Source organism: Dufourea novaeangliae, unplaced genomic scaffold, assembly GCF_001272555.1.
Source record: "Dufourea novaeangliae isolate 0120121106 unplaced genomic scaffold, ASM127255v1 scaffold84, whole genome shotgun sequence".
NCBI lineage: Eukaryota > Metazoa > Arthropoda > Insecta > Hymenoptera > Halictidae > Dufourea > Dufourea novaeangliae.
Window position 1 is genome coordinate 581239 of NW_015373964.1, and position 14672 is coordinate 595910.

Consider the following 14672-nt stretch of genomic DNA (forward strand, 5'->3'; position numbering starts at 1 on the left):
ATGGTTTACTGGACGTAAAGCTTGACAGTTTCACAGTTCCTCGGTCATCGAGTGTCTTGTTGGACCATCCGAGAACATCGTTTTCTACCGTTTAACAACGTTCTCGATGCACAAACGTTCCACGGAGACCCGATTCGACAATTCTTCCGTGGAACCAGCAATGATACGAAACGTTATGAGATCGACTTCCCCTCCCCCCACGCCCCTCTATCGTCAGCTTCTCCCCGACGGTGTCGAGTAGAACGGATAGTGGAATTTGCAAGTAAGACTCTTCTTCGATGTTTCGGAAGTACCCTTTAGGAGACGACCAGTGTACGCCCGGCAACGGTATATCGGGAGCGGATCCAAATGTATAATATTTCTCGTTTGGATCACTCGACCGTTTTACACGGGCACGGATCGGCCGGGATGGACGAGTCCTCGACGGAATTCGATCGATCGGCGGAACTGCTATCTCGCGGTGGTCCGCCGTATCGGAGACGGTTGGTGTCGCGGCACGGCCGGTTATCGAGTAGAAAAAAGTCGGTCACAAAATATTGTTTATATCTCTATGGATGATGTGATCAGCGCGTACAGGAGGAGGGGGGCAGGGACAATTATGCGACAGCGGTGCGGGCGTATTTAAATACTATGTATGCTACGTCGTACAATACACTCTGGATCACTGATCGATCACCCGTCTTTTTATCTCTGTGGATCGTTTGGAGGAGAGAACGCCCGTGGACATGGACGCAAATCGACGTCCCCGTTCTCGCCATGAAAACCGCGGCGTTGAGCATCGTGTCGACCTCTCTCACTCTTCCTCTCTCTCTCTCTCTCTCTCTCTCTCTCTCTCTCTCTCTCTCTCTCTCTCTCTCTGTCTTTTCCGGTAGACTCCGTGAAAATTCCGGCAGCTACGTTGTTGCTTCCTGGTAGAGTTCGCCCGTTATTAGCGCTCGGTTGCTTCGTCGTCTGCTTCTTCCTCTTCCCTTCCTTCTTCCCTCGTTCCTCTTGTTAGTCGACGAGAGAATATTGGCTGTCCGCGGCCGGTAACTTCAATAAGCTACGTTAGAACCTATCCTCCCCTACTCATCTCTCTTTATCTTTCTATCTTTCTCTTTCTTTCCCTCCTGCGCGATTCCTCCCGTCCCCGTTTCCTGGGTCACTTTAGTGCGGTTTCCACGAGATGTTGTTCAGACCTTGAAAGTGCCGCTTCAGACTGCTGCCGTCGGCCCAGGGGCTGTCGAGATACTCGTTGTCATCGTCTTGCTCAAGTTTCTGAAAAAGTCGTATCGATGTTGGTCAATGGAGCGAGAGAACTACTTGGGGATGGGAGTGGTTTTTTTCTGGAGGATAATAAATGGTCTCGGGGTGGTTTTTCTTTTGGGAAAGGTTAATAATTGATTTGCCGGTACAGGATGAAGGTGGAGCGGTCAGATGGGGATGGGGAGGAGAAAGGGAAGGATTGGAAAAGAAAAAGAAAGAGGGGATGGAGGAACAATTACGTTTAATTTGTATGAAAATGAGAATGAATAGTAGATGGTGACTTGTGTTTGTGATGAGATGGATGAAGAAGGATATGTAAGAAATTGTAACAGTTAGAGTTATGAACTGAAATGAAAAGCGTAGACTATACTGATGAGTAGATTTTATGCATTTATAATATGTAGAATTGTTCGAAATGTAATGAAATATAAAACTTTAAGCATATGTTATAATAACTTCTATATTATTTTTGGTTCCATAGAATCCTTAAGAGGTGGAAGAAATGTCTATTTTATTCCAGACTTCACAAATCATTTTGAAATGTGTAATTTTCCATCAACATTTGAAGTTTACTATACAGGGAAACTTCTGTGCATAGAATGAACAACTATTTACAAAAGAAAGACGTTAATCAATCATTTAAATACTGGGTGTAATAAAAATGTTGGAGAACCCGGAAATGGGAGACTCGTGAGATGACTTGGAACAAGTTTTTCCTTAGCAAATATGTTGTCCAAGGCTTTGTTAACGAGACATTAATGAAAAACCTGTACCAATCGGAGCGCGTAGCGAAATATAAGCTTCTCACGGAGTTATTTTAGTCACACAATCTAGTGTCTATTTATTCTTTCTAGTTATTTTTACATCAGTGAAAAATCTAGATGTTCACGTAGCACTGAGAATAATTTCTTTGCAGAATAATGTTGTCTACCCCCGAACATCTAAATTACCGTTTTGCGGTTGGCGAAATAATTTTAACATCGAATCTCGAGGTCTTCCTCGGAAGGCCCCTGAAGGCTTTCAGTGCCCCCAGGAGCTCGTTGACGACATCGATCAAGAGATAATCCAAGTTTGCCGATAGTCTTAAACAGTTAAGCAAATGAACGCTCTCGTAATCTGACCTCAAAGACCACGGAATGCATTTCCTCTGGCTCGAGAAGTTTCTACGGTACACGAAGTGCAATGTAAAATTTATTTTCGAAATACCAACATTTCCGAATGACATTCAGCAAATTCTACTCAAAATATTGTTACAGTATAGTAATAGTTCTATTAATAGAATGTGAAACATAACATACCGAAATTATAATAATAAGATCTTAATATAATATAGTATCATAAATGTAACAAAAAACAAGAAGATAGAAAAAACAATGCAGAGTATATAAAAAGAAAAGATTATATGTATACATAATTCTACCATAAAGGTGACGTTTAGCTTAGCTGCATCTATATAAGTCTAACCTACTGTCACTTAGGTAACGTCTGTTAGAGCGTAGACGGGGCTTAGTAGAAACTTTCGTCGCATAATTTCAACATTTGGCTTGAGAACGCAACACATAAGGAAATTCGGTTCATTATATGTTACAGGGAATGTCGTTTCGTTTCTGACTATGTTACACAGTGGGAAATCTCATTACAGTCGCTTTATAAAAAGTGTGGACCAGGCTTTAACGTCGAGCGCTAGGCACTGGTAGGCATCTGTTCTCAATTTCGGCGCTTTCACTGTGACCTAGCTCTTCTACTACCTTCGTTTAGTGAACTTGTTCAGTACCGTGCTTGTTTCGAGGTTTATTCCCTCAAACAAGCGCGTAATACTGTATTCGAAATAAAAAGTTCCTTAAAGCGTAGTTCATAATATTTTATGGTCCATTCTTCCTTGCTTTAGGAAACATCATAAAATTAAATAAATGTAATATATTTTAAAAAATGGATCGTTCACTGAAACAATTTTATAAATGTAATATATTATAAATAATGTAATATATATGACATAGTTTTGAATGACTTCAAACCTATTGTTTTATTTCAAATATGGGCAATTTTGTGAACTTATTAAAACCATGAAATGTTTTCAATGAACGATCCTTTCAAGTATAATAATGTATAGTATTGGGTGGAATCAAAAAGTGAGGTTTGTGGTAGTCATTCAAAAATAATTAAATAATCATTGAATGACAACAATGGCAAGAATATTTAAAATGAGCAACGATTACTGAATTTAGCAATTATCATGCATTTTTTGTAGCCGTGTTAAAAAGGAAACAACTATTAAATTGATGAGAAACATGTTCTATTTATTATTATCTATACTTTTAGAACAAAGAAGTGTGTGAATAATAAATTTGCTGTGATGAATAATAAACTTGTTAAATATACAGAATTGTGTTTCAGAGGCATCGCACAATCAGTCTCAAATAATCTGAAAGATTCTCTGTTGAACTCGCTAGTAAAAGACACAATTGTAATTGTTAATATTGTAGGTTTCCCAAGTACATTAAAAGATACTATCCAAATAATTCCTTCCTTTCATTCCTTTTTATTGGAGTTACTTCCATAACAATTCCATTTCAAAATACTATCGAACTTAAAGAAACTTGATTACTAAGTCACAGATCTACCAATGCTGTCTTTTCAAGCATCAAGACCAAACTGATTCTATTATTTCAAATAAATTACACCCGTCGTTATGTTCACCGAACCGTCATTTCTTTTTCATTGACCTCACATAATCATCTAACCAAGCGAATATCTAAGTCTAAAGACTTCATTTTAACAAATACTTCAATTCCAACATATAAGTTATCAGTACTTACTCCATTCACACTTTGACTGCCACGTCACTCGAATATAAGTGACACGTATATTGCAAAGAGGCTGGATTATTTAAATACCGTTATTAAATTTTTACGTAAAATTAACATTGCAGTATCATTGTACAACAAAACCAACAACCTCTATTAACTATACATATATTTTCACTAATTTTTAACTTAAAAATGAAATCACGTGTGTCTAACTACGTACGGCCTTATTCACTGTTGCAGTCAACGTGTTAATTCCACTGCCTGAAACATCATGATCAGAGTGATTCTGTGACTCGGAGGGAAGGTAAGCTCAGCACCGTTTACCAAATAAAATCAATGGAACGAACGGGGCCAAACAGACATCAGTATTAGGGTCTCGCGCGAACGTGAAACGATTAATCGGTTTCCGTGGCGAAGTGGCAACAACAGGATCCCTTAATGTTTATCAGGCGCATGCTCTACTGGCTCGCATCGGAACCAGTCCAACGCGAACCGCCAGGCGTATTATTGATCAAAGTGTACACCTAGAGCATGTTGCCGAAAATTTTTCGGAAATTCTAGACAGCATCGATTGTCGATTCGTTCGCCGATACTACCCCCCGCCGAACCTCCCGCCGCGATTTCGAAGGTCGTTTGGCACATTTCACTGCGAACCGATCCAAAGATGTCGAAAGTAGATGGAAATGAACATCGATGGAAAAGGAAAAAAAAACACAATCTATGTGAATTCATGTTAAGCAGAAAAGTTTTGATACCAGACGGTGTATAAGCGAGCTGCCAGAAGGCCGGTCTAATGCCCAACGAGAACAGCACTATCGATCGCAGCACTAACGAGCAATTTCGTGTATTAAAGTCACTATTTTATTGATCATAAACATCGGGAATTTGTGTTCCCTGGGGTATAATGGTCAGTCCAGCGCCGGTAGGATGCTGAAATATCACTATTAACTAGATCGTTAATTTTTATGCAAATTCCTATTAATATACAGAAACGATCATCCAGTAGAATTTTGTTTAATTTATTAAAGGTTTTAGGTTTAAACGAATGACCATGAATCGCTCTTAAATTTTGCTTCCTTTGGAATAATTATCCGAAAAATCCCCATATTAAAACAAATTTGTTTATTAGTTCAGGTAATCCACGTTCTACTGTAAAAAGTATTGGTTAGGAATCGATTGTTTGCTAATTTGATTCTATAACGCCGGTCACAGGTGACCAGAATAACATGTTAAAGCGATAAGATTTCTTTCTAGCTGCTTCCATTTAGTCGTTTAATCTGTTACGTTTGGAGCCTCAAGATAGTATTGTAATCTATTCTGTCTTGTTTGGTGTTCAGAGAAAGGTTGCGACGAATATTCAAGGAGCTGTAGGAAAGAAAGCTGGAAGAAGGCTGCAGGGCTCATAGATGGTCGGGACCGGGAAGGGATAAGAGGTGGTTGAAAGTGGAAACGGGGTGAGTTGTTGGAGTTAGGCTCGGGACTGGGGCGGAGGTGGTTAGGTCAGAATCGATGCTTGCGTCCTTGTTTGGCCTCACTCACGCATCCCATATAAAGGCCGATTCACATCGAACGAAAAAGCACATCGCTTCCTATTGCCGATCGGATATCGGTTTAGATATCCGTGATCTATCAGAAATATTGGACCGAATGTTTCGTTCTCCATTCACGTGAATCAATATATCCACAACTATAGATGTTCAGAATCTAACATTCGCTGTTCCTATCAAACAAAAATCAAAGTTCTTATCACACTGGTGATACAACGGGATTATACGTGAGAAAATAAGTCGAAAATATAAAATAAAATTCTTTCAATTGAGACTTCGTTTTGGAGAAAATTGACTTGAACATTCATCTGAAACGCGTGTATTCGTCGTTCGTAGTAAGTAGAAACGGAATGCAATGAACAGACGGACTAGTTAAGCCTTATTCAATTGCACGCGTATCCAGCAAATCTACAAAGTTTATTTTCTCGAAAACAAAGGCTTAGATGAAAAAATGTTGTTGTACATTTTCGACTTACTTTTTTAAGTAGAATCACCTTGTACTCGGTTGTACCACCCGTTACATGGCCCCTTGTATGACTAATTTTTCGAAGTGGAATGAAAAGTTTAAAATTCTAGGTCAAATGAAATAAATATTTCATTAAACTTCATTAACACTAGATCTATCAGAATTGAATATATATCAAAGTAAGATTTATATTATATTAATATGTACATTACATAAAACAATATATTACGCTATAATACAAAATATATATAAATTAAAGGTTAACATGAGTTCCAACAAAAGAACGTTCATGATTTCAGTAATTATTATAAAATGAGAAATCTGAAATCCTTCGTTTGCTGTTTGGCAGTGCTATCGTCAAAAATTCAACTGTACTGAGTTTTAGACAACGATGTACTCTATAAATGCATTAAAAATGTTTAATTACTGCCAAGAAAGAAATTTGTTCAAATATCCCATCAGAATTTCGAAACTGAGTGGGCGATTCATGAATAAAAGTTCTACGTTTGATTTGTTTGGTTCATTAAGAGAAACGGAAACGGTTCAAATTATTCGCCATGATTGCAAGCCGTTGCAGCGACTTAATATCGCTAATCGTTATTCCGTTTGAAACGGAACTGTATAACTAAGCCATTGTGCCGCCGCAGGTGTAGTAGCCTCGAGTCTGACCGTCTTAAATAAACATGCGAATGTACACCCTGGCACATACGTGGGAATAGTGTTACCGTGCTAGCCTGTATTATACACGACAAACAAGTTAACACACGGTTTCGTGTAATTCCAGATAGCAGACGAATTGTCGCAGTCGGTTTCAAGCATATGATACTGGGAAGCAGGAGGATAGGAGATATTGTTACAGGGGCTGCGAATAAAACGATCCTTCCAATGAGACGTGAAATTAAAAGCTCTATAATTAGCTGCGAATCAACTTATCCACCTTGTTTGCGATTATAATACTGCAGTAACTAATATCAACCGTATGTAATATAATAAAATCTAGTAAATATATTTTTAATTTATTGTGCTACCTATGATTTTCGGACATAGTAATTGTTGAAATAATTATTGAAATCTAGTGAAAACATTAAGAAATCTCTAGTAAATATGTTTGTAATCTTTCATCTATCTATCTATACATATATATATATATATATATAATTGTATATAAGTCAATGAATTATTCAATTGGGTTTGGTCTTTCGTGGTGTTTTAATCTTGAATTGAATAATATTTGAAGTTTCAATAATAAGTTGTATTTAGGGAATGTTTCCGAGATTATGAAGAATCCTCAACTATAGACAGTTAGTACTATTTTTATAATTAAGGTCAACCAAAGGATTGTATAGGTTAAAGTGAGGTATATTAATATATGTTGTTTTAGTAATGTGTATTATTCTAATTTTTGTGGGAGGGAGAAGATTTATTTAAGTGTCATGGAATTAGTTAATTGCATGTTGCACCTGAATTTCGAATATGCTGATCCCAAGGAAAATTGGTTGCGTCCTGACAGATAGATTAATCGATCTGGGACACGACAGTCTCAATGGGGATTCCATCTTGAAGCAATTCGATTTTTTTTGCAAGTCGTTTCCTTAGATGATTTGTTCGACGAAATATCTGGCGAGTTTTGCATGTCTGCCAAATTCATTTCCATTCCATTGCTTCGGGATGGTTGCGAAAATATTATCAGAATTGGGGCATAAAGTTAAGTAAATGATTGCAGTGAACGTAAAGTTCTAGAAGATATTAAAATACACATGGTGATTCGGAAATACTCAGATTTGTATGATAAACGATTGCAATAAACGTAAAATCCTAGATAATAGGAAAATATTACATGATGATTAAAATTAATACTAGCAGATGCCATCTTGTTCTGACCTTAAAGTTAATCATTGAAATTTGTACGATAAACAGTTGCAGCGAATCGTAAAAAGTATCAGATTATACATGGTGATTCAAAGGTAACGGTCTTCAGTATTTTGCTATACATTTACAAATTTAAAAAATATTCAGTTTTGTATGATATATTTAGATGTAAAGATACGGAAGTTGCCTATTTCTTATTAAATTCGAATCAACGCCAAATTCTGTATGTACGTGATTTACGATCGTCTATAAGGTTATCTGATTTAACAGCTCCAGAATCCTACATATGGGATTATTTAAAAGAAAGGGTGTGCATGAGTAAACCACAAATTCTTGACTAACTGGAAAACAATATTCGACAAAAACTCGGAAATACACCAGATGAATTGTTTAAAAAAAGTGATGGAAAATTCAGTAAAAACAGTCTGAACGGGTACGTTTAGTTGATACAAATTTTGAAAACTGTCAAAGAAAAAATTTAAATACTAAATAAATATAATATTTAAAAAGAAGAATCTTTCATTTATTTGAACATCGTAAAGAAACTAAATCGGTGAGTTTATGTTGCCCCACCCGTTATTTCAGTTGATCAGTTGTCAAATCAATTTACTAAGTCATTTAGTCTCCAAGGCTAGTAAAAACTTGTAAATTCGATTGCTTCAATATTATTACTCGCACTATTTGCACGGCGGCCCGTTTAACCGTGTAGCCCTCTTAAGGAAGCGAGCCGTTTGGAAGTTCAGGCAGCAGTTTTTGGCAAGACGACAACGCCATTATCTTTTCCCGCGAATACCACTTTCTCAATAAAATGGAACGGCTCACAATAAACTTGAAAAGGGACGTTCGCCCCATTCTAAAAAGCGCAACCGTCGACAATGCACTTGACATAATGTTACACTTTATTAAATATTCGCCCCGTATATATTCGCAAGACACAATATAACGATTATCGAACCAAACTGAAGAAACTACGATATACAGGGTGGCAAAAAAAAGGGTTCTGAACTTTAAGGGTACATAGTATTCGTCAAATGAAGAAAAAATGTCCTAATGAACATACATCGAAAAATTAATATTTTCAAAATTATAAACAATTTTTCGTTTCCGTTAGAGCTAGTGGGTTGCTCGCTTGGGAGCTATCGTGCGGAATAAAAGCAATGGATCATCTTATCAATACTTCTTTTCATGATTAGAGAAGATTTTCTACGTGTACCTACTGCTTCCATTTCCATAAATTCTTGACACCTTCGTATAAGAGAATTGCGTACTCGGCCGTAAGGCATATTATTTCGTAACAAAGAATTGTTTATAATTGTGAAAATGTTAATTTTTCAACCTACGTTTATTAGAATTTTTTTCATCTCTTTGGCGAGTACTATCTACCATTAATGTTCTGAACCCTTTTTCTTAACCACCCTGTAACGTTGGGGTACTAAAGAATCACTAAGGCAAGCGAAATATCCGAACAGAAATGTTAATCGAATCCTCGTGTTCTTTCCATCTCATAGTTTCCGAATTGATAATCGATCGTTCGTCTATTCTGGTCATATGTCGATCCACCTTGAACCTTGTTCAATCAGAAGCATTATTTTTCACTGTGTATCGATACGACGATGGCACGAAACCATGGCAAATATTGACGGATTAAACTATTCATTCAAAACGTTCCATCTCAAAATAATATTATATTGAGAGTAAAACTGTGCCTACATAAATATATTGTTGTCTATAAGTACTATTTTTGGACAGTTGAGTCGTTCATTTGCCAAAGCGATTAACTCCAAAAAATTTATATTTAAAATTTATTCTAAATATAAAGAGTCAAGCATGAAATTTTGGTATTAAAATTTGAAAGAAATTCCAGAATTGGAATTAGTCACTTCGGCCTGTGAACGGCTCAATTATTAAATACTCAGTGACCATAAGAGGTAATTACAAAATTAGTGAAGTTCTGAAATAAGCACAGTTTCAGGAATATTAAAGTTTGATGAACAACAGTTGCACAGTAATACGGAAATACTAATTTACAGTTATAGAAGTGGCCCGAAACATTCGTCTGAAACATTAAAGTGCTTCGCAAACCAGTACTATATTTATAAAATATCTAAATTTGTGGAAATTGTTAAATTCAGTGTCAATTTGTTTAATTTTGTAATGAATAACAATATGCCAGGATGTCATACAAGACTAACAAAATTTAACTACTCTCAGATTGACCACGTGTTTTGCAGGAACCTGTAGAAACACAGCAGTTCCGTCGCAGACTGCTAGTCGCCGTATCGTTCTCCTTTCATTCAAGGGTAACTGTTTATTCTGACACCATGCTTCTTGTCATCCCCATACTGCTTTTCCAGTAACACTTCTACGACAGTAATTTACGCATTCTAACATATACAGTCCGGTTGTTCACTATTTATACGACTTTACTTATTCAGCTTTCAGTTGACTTAAACGTATTTTCATTCATAATACGTTATTGTAGAAAGTGATCGAAAAAATGAAGTTATTGTTGCATTGATGAGAATCAACATGTTTTCGTTTGTTTATAGTAATGATCCAGGATGACTGGAAGTTTTTTTTTTAATATCCTATATAAACGAATTTCGTAATTTGTTTTGTCATATTTTTGGATGAATAAAACGATCCTACTCATTAGAATTTTATAGCTGTTCTTTTTTTGTTTCGTACTATATACTAATAAAACACAAATAGAAACTAACTATAAATTTGTTCGATGTTCAGCAATGTCGCGACGATGACTTATGTTACCACTTAAGGATGAACTTTCGTAATTCAGACTGCAAAACGTAACTTGTTCAAACATTACATTAATTTTAAATAAATTTTACCACAGTTCTTGGATGAATATCATACTAATAAATAGACTGCGAATCATTATGCAAAGTTACACTTTCTTAGAATAAATTGCACAGTCAAAATTAAACAGAAACTTTATTTTTTCATTAATTTAATATTTCGCCTCTTAAGAGATCCGTTTTTTAACGTGTTCAAAAATTAATAGTGTTATTACTGAACTCACTACAAATTGCAAACTTTATTTCGCTATATTTCACTCAATCCATCGATGGATAAATATAGCCAAAGTTGAACAAGTTCCTCAACATTTTCATCAGGAGTTTCCCGCAACTTCTCGATCGCCGGATCGCAAAGAGTAAATTATGATTTCTGTTCTTCTAGAGGTTTCTGTATAATTCTTTTACCTCGAGTCAAAAGAGTTTTCCATTTATAGCACAGCACCGGGAAAAACTTCGGCGACTCGTAGTCTGGCAAATAAAGTTTCCTATCTCCGACTGCCTGGAACTTTCGGTATTTTCGCGATCGGGGTAATTTTATACTTCTATAATTTCTCGGGCAACGCCGAAAACTGAACTTGTGCGCGTCTCTCGTTTCGTCACGGAAGTATAATGGACGCGACAGCGAGTCCCAAAACCGAGCATTTCTCGAAGAAAAGTGTGTTGTTTGGACTTAATTTAGGTTATGTACACATAAATTCATTTCAATATGGCGTCGTAAATATTATGTTGAACGGAAAGTTTTCGTGTTTTTTACGGCATGTAACATCCTATTAGATAATTTCTAAGCATCTATTTTCTTATTCTCGTTATGTTATTCGCAGATAGCACTTGACGCTTAATGACTCAAGACTTAACATAGCCGTAAAATGGGCGTCTTCAAGGCGTCATGTGCTATCTGGGAATATTTTAGTTTGTATTTCTTCGACAATTGAAATACAACTCTCAGAACTCAAGAAATCACAATCTTCCTAAAACGTCAAGTAATAAAATGCATTTTCGTTACATATTGTATTATAAGTTTTGGAAAGTACGAATTTACTGTATCAGTGAAGTTTGAATATGTCTAATGTGGTTTCAGAGATTTTTATCAAATGATCTTAAGGCAGATGTTGCACTATATTTTGGTCGATCGAAGTCAACAAATGCAGACGATTTCAGGAGTCTATTACTGTCACTCATGGCATCATTACTAGAGATTTCACGATGTTTAATACGTTCCACTCAGATATAGTTAAATAGAAAAACCCAGAAACTTTACGTTCAGCCCAATAATAGATTGCTTCGAATTTTAACTTTGTTAGTTTTACACTTCTTTAGTCCACTTCAACTTTTTTTTCTACTAAGAATTTATTTCTATTAATAATGCTACGAGTCGAATCAACAAATCGACCTCGGGTAAACAAAGTTGTTCAATGTTCTCTAGGTTGAGGCGATCGCGTTGGGCGATCGCCGTGCACACAAAAGATCTGACTTCTCTAGTTTGCTAAGCTTGGACATAAATCCACCACACGTATAAATGCCACCCTTGAAAATTTATTTCCTCGTATTTTGTTTGCTCCGAAGTTGTGAAACATCTGGCTGCGGCTTGGTTGGAATTAATTTCATTTACATAAGTCGTGCTGCTATACTTTTTGTTGAAATGTTCACTGACCATTCTCTGGCCGAATGTTGCTCTGTTTTTTGTTGTGGAAAGAACAATTCAATTATTTCTAAAGAAAAAAGTAAAAAGATTGTAGATGTAGTTTAGGGGGTGACATATTTTTAAATATTCAAAGAGTTAAAGAATTGGGACAGATATAGAAAGAGCACAGGGATAAAAATAAACATACGATCGTGTTTTCATTGTTTTTTATTGCGTGCGCGTGTTAAATTCCGTTGAATGGTACGGACCTTATCGTAAGAAAGTATCGCGTTTTATTTGGTTATCAAAACTTGACTAGCCATCTTACATACTGCAACATCTGTGCTCTCGAGAAAATAGAATTTATTTATAATACAGTTATTCCATTAATGCTGACTCCGTTCTTTTCATCCAGTTTGTTTAATGATTATTGAACAACTACTGGCATTTGGTAAAATGGAAAAAATTATTGGTTAGCTGGTACATTAACATATCAGTCCGCATCAATGGGTTAATTTTATTAGAATTATCGCCAGTTAGTGTTACTATTCACATTTATTTGCAGAACTAAATCATGAATTTCTTATTCTATATGTGTGTTACCGAATAAATATAAAAATCGACAGATATCACATAGCCGTTTGTGCACGAAAAATTCACATGCCCAGTTAACCATTAATATAAAGGATTATACGAATACGCGTGAAATTAACGTGCAACGTGTTTAAGTGATAAAATTTCAAACAAGACAGAAGTACATTTAAATGTAAATCTAGCAAGCACCAAAAAGAAGCGTCTTCGAACCGTAATAATTTCCTCCATACTTCGAGCCCAATGTCCACTCCCGAAGACGAAAAGTCGCCGTAGACTCGGGAAATGCCCATTTATCATTTTTAACACGCAAACTTCCGTCGTTCACGGTACTAAAACCGGCGCAGTTGGAAGTGGAATGACCAGTAAATGTTTCCCGACGCGTCATTTCGTTGCGACGGGGCCTGTGATGAAAACCGACACGGGATAATGCACGGTAGTAGCGCTATAGTTGTCGCAGCAAATGAAAACTTGGCGCTGGATAGGTTGGATACACGGGCTCGAATTGATCCGCGATAGACTGCGGGTCGCCCGTTCCCATCCACCTCTCCCCTCGCAATTCTGTCCCGTCGCGATCGGGTATTGAATTCCTCGTAACGTAGTGACGTTATGACGTTACGACCGTCATTCCAACTGCGGGGCAACGCATTCTATCCTCGCGATACAAGGCCGCTGAAACTATCCTGTTCGTTTGTAGTATCGCCGCCGATATCCGGTGGAAGTGTAGCGGTCTATGGATCACCGTACAGCGAACTGACATTATTGTCGAGCTTCGATCCAAAGAAAATGTAATAGAATTTCAGTGAAAGAATTGATCGAAGTTATCTTGGGTATGGCTCGAACGACGCTAAAACGGGAAATGTAAAATTTGCGAGAACAAATTTGAATTAATACATTAACCCCCTAACTGCATTTGTCCCTACTTTATCACTTCAGTGACAATCTTTGGAAGATTTTTCGACGGTCAGCAGTACGAACCTGCTTTAAATGACATCAAAATATTATAAAAACGGTGTTAGTTTGACTACTCAGACTTCGTTATTTATCGTGAGCAAACACAATGTTTATTAGAAAGATTTTTTAAAATGTTTTAAATAGTTTTAAAATGGCTATTGGTTCTTGATTTTATAAGAAAACTTGTTTTAGAAGATACTAAAAAATGGTTGCTTTGGTCGGTGTGTAAAAGAAAATCCGAATCTGAATGAAGGACGCAATATTTAAATCAATACGGGGTCCCATTTAGCAGAATTTATGGTACTCATTTGGATACAAATGGCGTTTAACGTGTTAATTTATTTCGAAGGGTGATTTCGATTGTAATAGGGGAATCGTAATTGTATTCACATACACAGGGCCTCAGCACCGGATCTCTGATTTTAATGAAAACTTATTGGACATGTAGTATACTTCTTCCTCTTCACAAATCATTCCCCATCTGGGGGCAGATATAAAGTTTTTAAGTTACTTGCTTTTGGAGTTTTCCGCGTGACTTAAATGCAAGATATGTTGACCCATTATTCGCAGGTGTTGTAGCTTCAATGCTCATGGTTTCTATCGTGACGACCAAAGTTCAAATATGTCCCTTCTAAAAATTATTTTGATTTATTCGAATCCTGGCCATCATGGTAGGAATCATGGCCATTGTTCTGACGCTACAGTACCTGCGAATAATGGGGCAACGTAACTTGCATTTAATTCACGTAGGGAAAT

General features: G+C 36.6%; 1 protein-coding gene across 1 annotated transcript in view; it reads right to left on the reverse strand.

Annotated features, from left to right (window-relative positions):
• Nucleotides 1-408: 408 nt before the first annotated feature.
• The window catches only part of LOC107186667 (protein tipE), a 35584-nt gene continuing 21320 nt past the window's right edge, over nt 409-14672 (reverse strand). Inside the window, exon 5 of the mRNA XM_015574595.1 lies at nt 409-1257. Within this exon, the coding sequence (XP_015430081.1) occupies nt 1194-1257 (64 nt within the window). The 3' untranslated portion in view covers nt 409-1193. The remainder of the gene's footprint in view (nt 1258-14672) is intronic.